Raw genomic sequence first — 6000 nt, forward strand, 5'->3', positions numbered from 1 at the left:
GATTCTTACCAAATTGAAAGAGGATGTTTAGGCTGATCTAACTTAACTGTTAACCTGATGTAACTTAACAGTGGCATAATAAAATTCACTCTGGGAAATGGGCCTTTTTCAGTTTAAATATAGCCGAAAGTGACAAAACATCAGTTCCATTTCACTAATATGGTGCACACAATGGGATCCTGTGGCTCTCCAGAGCTTCAAGGGAGCCCAAAATAATAGGATACCACTCCCTGGGTTCTGGAGCATTCTCACCTGGGAGACAGGCAGCCATCCTACAGAGTACTTGAAACACAATGATCATTAACAATAATTAACAATTCTCCCAAGCAGGGCTGGGCACTACAGCTACTGAGTAAATCAACTTGCTGTGTAGAAGTACTAATCCACCCCCCCCCCCCAATTCTTTCTCTTAAAAAGCTCAATTTTAGCTATTTATATGCTACAAAAACTTTGCGCTAATATACTGTTACTGCTATTAACTATCCCCTGACTTCTGGAAGCAAGAGAGGAACAACTGCTTCTTACAAACTATCCTTTTTCCATTGAGACTTTTCAGCACTGTTTCAACTTTCCAGCTCTGCTGCATAGCTCTGAATATTATCATGCAGCTTAGCTACAGTTTATATATATATATATTTAAAAAGTCTACTGTATCAGAAAACTCACCTCTTTTACACACATTTGGATGAAATGTGGCATTTTTTAAACAAATGACATGGTTCACCAGAGTTACTTTAGTGCAGAAAGTTTCATTTGATTTGTGAATTACAGAAATGATTATCTGATATATCTTTGGATGCATCAGATCATCATTTGTTTAATACACATACCAATTGAATTTTCCCTACTAAAATAAATCCTCTCAACCACGCCATGTTAAAAATAAAATACTACATACTCAGACAAGTAGTTTTATGTAGTACATTCAGGTCCACTGAAGCACTAGTCATATTCTCCCTTTGGAGAATTAGATAGTAGCTTTTATAATCAATACTTTTCAACATTTCCTGTATTCCATAAAGCCTCTACAAAATCCTCCAGACAGAAGTCATTGGGGTATGTTAATAGCACAACATACTGGAACAACACTACAGGCAGTTAGACATGAGGAGAGAAGAAGAGATTAATGGCATTTTAATTTTATTGTCTGTTTGTACATGACTGCAAAGAGGAATTTGAAAAATAAGGCTAGCAATTACTCTCAACAGAGCTTACATATATTGTATTATATTACCCTGTATTTTTGAATCTGAAAGTTTTTTGATGATTACAACGTGACAGTTAGTTATAATTACCTGATATATTTATTAGTTCTGGTACATTATCTTTAGGGGAAATGAAAGATAAATGGTTTTTTGTGGTTTTTTCAGGTTATGTGGCCATGTTCTAGAAGAGTTTATTCCAGGAATAAACACATAACCCGAAAAGCCCACAAAAAACTATGGATGCTGGCCATGAAAGCCTTCGATTCAAGAAAGAAAATTATTAAAAGTGAGGTGTTTTTTAATGAACAGTAGTTTTTGTTTATTATATCATAACCTTTGCTTGCTTTTTTTCATTATCTTGAAAACAATCCTGTTTCGAGGTCTGAGCAATATGCAAAATCATTTCGATGAAATTAATTAATTAGCTGTTCTGTGGAGAGATCCTTCAGCAACTACACATTATTCTACCAGTCAATAACTTTGACTCTTTGGATATTGATTATTTGTCTGTGTTTGTCATTTGCCTTTGGTAGTAACTTTCACATTGCACTTTAAATCATTGAATGTTGGAGCGGAAGCAATTTATACTATGTAAATTGCTAATAAAAATAATAAAGGAAAATGAAAAGAAACAACTCTTAGTATTCACTTTGCTTACATTAAATGACACCAAGAGCATAAATATTTTCCCATTACTGAACACAGTTGGAGTTGCAATGATGTTGGCAGAGTGTGCTCTGATTCCTAATCCAGACACTGGAAAGTGCATTGGTCCTTGAAAGCAAAAAAATTAAAATTAGGGGGGGCAAAATAAGCAGGCAGTGAGGAAGCTGTTGGATAAACTGTCATCCATCTTGACATACAATGATGCATAACATACATCTCAGTTAAGCTTCCAAAAGGTGAAAAGACTGAATGTGCTAAAGAAATGAATGCCATACACCAAGAGCCTTGTTTCCCTGAAAGCTTCTGTGGAACAGGACCAGACACTGAACTCTACTTCACAGCAGGATGAGGTCTACTGACTTTAAATACAGTACATGCTGAATACCACACACTCGCTGGCAATAACAAACAGGACTATGGCGAAACAATGAAAGAGAAACAGCAAAAAGTACTCCGCTACACAAAATATACCTAGACCTTTTTTCTGTGAGCCATTAGACTGTCAATGTTTTATTACCACTTCACTCTTCCCACTCATTGTTTTCTTCCTTGCTTCCTGATCTTCCTTTTGAATAGTCTAAGGAGTGCTCTCACCACAACCACAGCCAACACCAGGTTCTAGACAGACCAACAACACAATTTGATTGACAGCTGTTCATTTTGTCTTAGTATTGTAAAATAATGATGAGGGGATGTGTTGTTGGCATAGGAGTTTGTCACACTGGGGCTGATTTCAGCATTAAAGAGAGATTAAAGTGCATTTAAAGCATCCCGCAAATGAAGCGGAAATGACGAGTAACTGCGCAAATGATTATGACACGCAATTGCGGAAATAAAGTTATATCGGAAATGCATTGTCGCTGAAATCCCAAAAGTAAAAAGATGTGTATTATATGCTATGGATATAGTATATCTTGATTTCAGTAAGGCCTTTGACAGGGTTCCCCATGACATTCTTGCAAACAAGCTTGTAAAATGTGGGCTAGACAAAGGAACTGTTACATGGATCTGTAATTGGTTGACCGGCCGAACCCAAAGGGGGCTCAACAATGGCTCCTTTTCATCCTGGAGAGAAGTGACCAGTGGGGTCCCACAGGGCTCTGTCCTGGGCCCAGTGCTATTCAACATCTTTATCAATGACCTGGATGACAGAATTGGGAGCATACTTATCAAATTTGCAGATGACACCAAATTAAGAGGAATAGCTAATACCCCAGAGGACAGGATCAAGATTCAAAATGACCTGAATAGACTAGAAAGTTGGGCCAAAGCTAACAAAATGAATTTCAACACGGAAAAATGTAAGGTACACTGCACATAGGGCAGAAACATAAAATGCACAGATATAGGATGGGGGGCATCTGGCTGAATGAAACTAAGTGTGAAAGGGATCTAGGAGTCCAAGTAGACCACAAGTTGAACATGATGCAGTAGCTAACAAGACCAATGCGGTTTTAGGCTGCATCAATAAAAGTATAGTGTCTAGATCAAGAGAAGTAATAGTGCCACTGTAGTCTGCTCTGGTCAGTCCCCACCTGGAATATTGTGCCCAGTTCTGGGCACCACAATTCAAAAAGGACATTGAGAAACTGGAGCATGTCCAAAGGAGAGTGACTAAAATGGTGAAGGGTCTGGAAACCATGCCCTACAAGGAACGCCTTAGGGAGCTGGGGATGTTTAGCCTGGAGAAAAGAAGGTTAAGAGGTGATATGATAGCCCTGTTTAAATATTTGAAGGGATGTCATATTGAGGAGGGAGCAAGCTTGTTTTCTGCTGCTCCAGAGACTAGGACCCAGAGCAATGGATGCAAGCTCCAGGAAAAGAGATTCCAGCTCAACATTAGGAGGAACTTCCTGACAGTAAGGGCTGTCCAACAGTGGAACAAACTCCCTCGGAGTGTAGTGGAGTCTCCTTCCTTGGAGGTCTTCAAGCAGAGGCTGGATGGCCATCTGTCAGGGATGCTTTGATTTGGATTTCCTGCATGGCAGGGGGGTTGGACTGGATGGCCCTTGCGGTCTCTTCCAATTGTATGATTCTATGCATTAATAGCTTCTTTGTGACCACTTTAATGGTGGTTTTGTGCAAGGTCATGTGAAATTGTTACGTGTTAATTGTGCAATTTTTCCGGGATAAACTCCCAAACTCCTTCATGTGATAAACTCCACAGCCGCAGGCACTGGCCAATCAGGCTATACATGCTATTTACAGACACAAATACCTTCCTGACAGGGTGATTTCTAGAAAGTAATGGGGACCCTTTCTAGATGGCATATAAAATAAATAAAGTAGGAGGAAAACAGAGCCAGCATGGCATAGTGGTTTCAGTGTAGGACTAGGACTAGAGATCAGGGTTTGATTCCCTGCTTGACCATGGAAATCTGCTGGGAGACTTTGGGTGAATCACAGCCTCTCAGCCTTAGAAAATCCCCATGATAGGTTCACCTTAAAGTCACCATAAATCGGACACAACTTGAAGGCACACAACAGGAGGGAAAACACATTTCCTTGGCAACATCACGAGAGCCAACATGATGTAGTGGTTTGAGTGTTGGACTAGGACTCTGGAAACCAGGGTTCGAATCCCAGTTCAGCCACGTAAACCCACTGGGTGACCTTAGTCAAGTCACACTCTCTCAGCCTCAGAGGGTGGCAATAGCAAACCCCCTCTGAACAAATCTTGCCAAGAAACCCCCATGATAGGGTCGCCTTAAGGTCGGCATAAGTCGGAAACAATCTGAAGGCACACAACAAGAAGGGAAACATGTTTCCACAGCAACATCATTTGGAGATTTGGAGATCTGTGGTGAAGCATCCTTTGCAGAACAGACCTTCCTTGAGGTAAAGAGACATCTGGATCTGGCACACAGCAATGCACAGCAGCTACACATTTGTTGCCCCGTGGGAAAAAAGAAACAACAACAGTTGTCTAGAAAGGCATTTCTGAACTTCCCAGGCTTCCAGCCCACTCCACAGGCTTCCCCTTCCCAGTCTCTGGGTTTCTCTCCTGCCCAAAGGCCCCCTGGAAGCAGCCAGCAGCTTCTTTGCCCAGGATGGGAATATATATACACACACACACACACAACTAGGGGTCCACCTTGGGCCCCTTCTGGGAGAAAGGAGGCATACAAACGAAGTAAATAAATACAATGATCAAGGGAGGGAGTCCCCGTTTGATCCCCTGTTGTGGGAGTGATGGTATTAAGGGCTGGGAGTGAGTGGGTGTTTGTTGCTGTTGCTGTTGTTGTTGTTGTGTGCCTTCAAAGATGATGGTAAGAAGAGGTGGGAGTGAGTATGTGCTTGTTGTGGTTATTGTTGTTGTGTGTTGAAGGATGATGGTAAGAAGAGGAGTGTGTGTGTGTTTGCTGTGTGCCTCCATAGCCCTTTCCAAGGCCAGCAGGCCTTCCTTCAGAGGAGGGGGGAAGGGGGGAGGAGGAGGAGGAGGAGGCTGAGAGAGTGTGACCGGGAGGGCGAGGAGGCTGCCTGGTACCTGGATGAGGCAGGAGATCTCGGCGTCGTCGAGGAGGCGGATGGTGCACTTCATGCTGGCCCCCGCCGCCGCCTCTTGGCTGCTGAGGGACCTGATGCTGGAGCTCCGGAACCGGATCATTTTCATGGTCCTCCGCCCGCCTCGCCTCACGCACTCGCAGGGGGAGAACATGCGGCCCCCGCCCGCGGGACTCCCCTCGCCTCGCCTCGCCTCGCCCCTCCTCTCCTCCCCTCGGGATGCAGGGAGGGAGGAGGAGGAGGAAGGAGGAGAGACCCAGCGCCTGCCCGCCTGCCTGCCTCGGCCTCAGCGGTGCTGCTGCTGCTGTTGCTGGGCGAAGCTCATGCCAGGCAGGAGGCGGGGGATCCTTCCTCAGGCACTCAGCTCCAGCAGCACTCCCTCCCTTCCCAAGAAGGAGCTCCAAAGAGGAGGAGCAGCAGCAGCAGCAGCACAGCCTCCCCTGGAGACCCTCAGCGCCCCTCGGCCTCAGGACCAGATGGAGACCCCTTTTCCCGCCTTCCTCCTCAGCCTCCCCACGACGCCCCTCCCTCACTCCCTCACTCCACAGCCCTCCCCTCACCAGGCCTCGCCCCTCCTCCTCCTCCCCCTTAGAAGATAGATAGATAGATAGATAGATAGATAGAT

General features: G+C 44.1%; 1 protein-coding gene across 2 annotated transcripts in view; it reads right to left on the reverse strand.

The window, feature by feature from the left end:
* FRMD3 (FERM domain containing 3) overlaps nt 1-5833 on the reverse strand; it is a 144915-nt gene extending 139082 nt beyond the window's left edge. The window contains exon 1 of one of the 2 annotated variants that reach the window (XM_042453259.1): nt 5359-5833. In XM_042453259.1, coding sequence (XP_042309193.1) covers nt 5359-5529 — 171 coding nt within the window. In that variant the 5' untranslated portion in view covers nt 5530-5833. The remainder of the gene's footprint in view (nt 1-5358) is intronic. The other variant, XM_042453258.1, reaches the window with a different exon arrangement.
* Between the last annotated feature and the right edge of the window lie 167 nt (nt 5834-6000).

Source organism: Sceloporus undulatus, chromosome 2 (genome assembly GCF_019175285.1).
Source record: "Sceloporus undulatus isolate JIND9_A2432 ecotype Alabama chromosome 2, SceUnd_v1.1, whole genome shotgun sequence".
Classification (NCBI taxonomy): Eukaryota; Metazoa; Chordata; class Lepidosauria; order Squamata; family Phrynosomatidae; genus Sceloporus; species Sceloporus undulatus.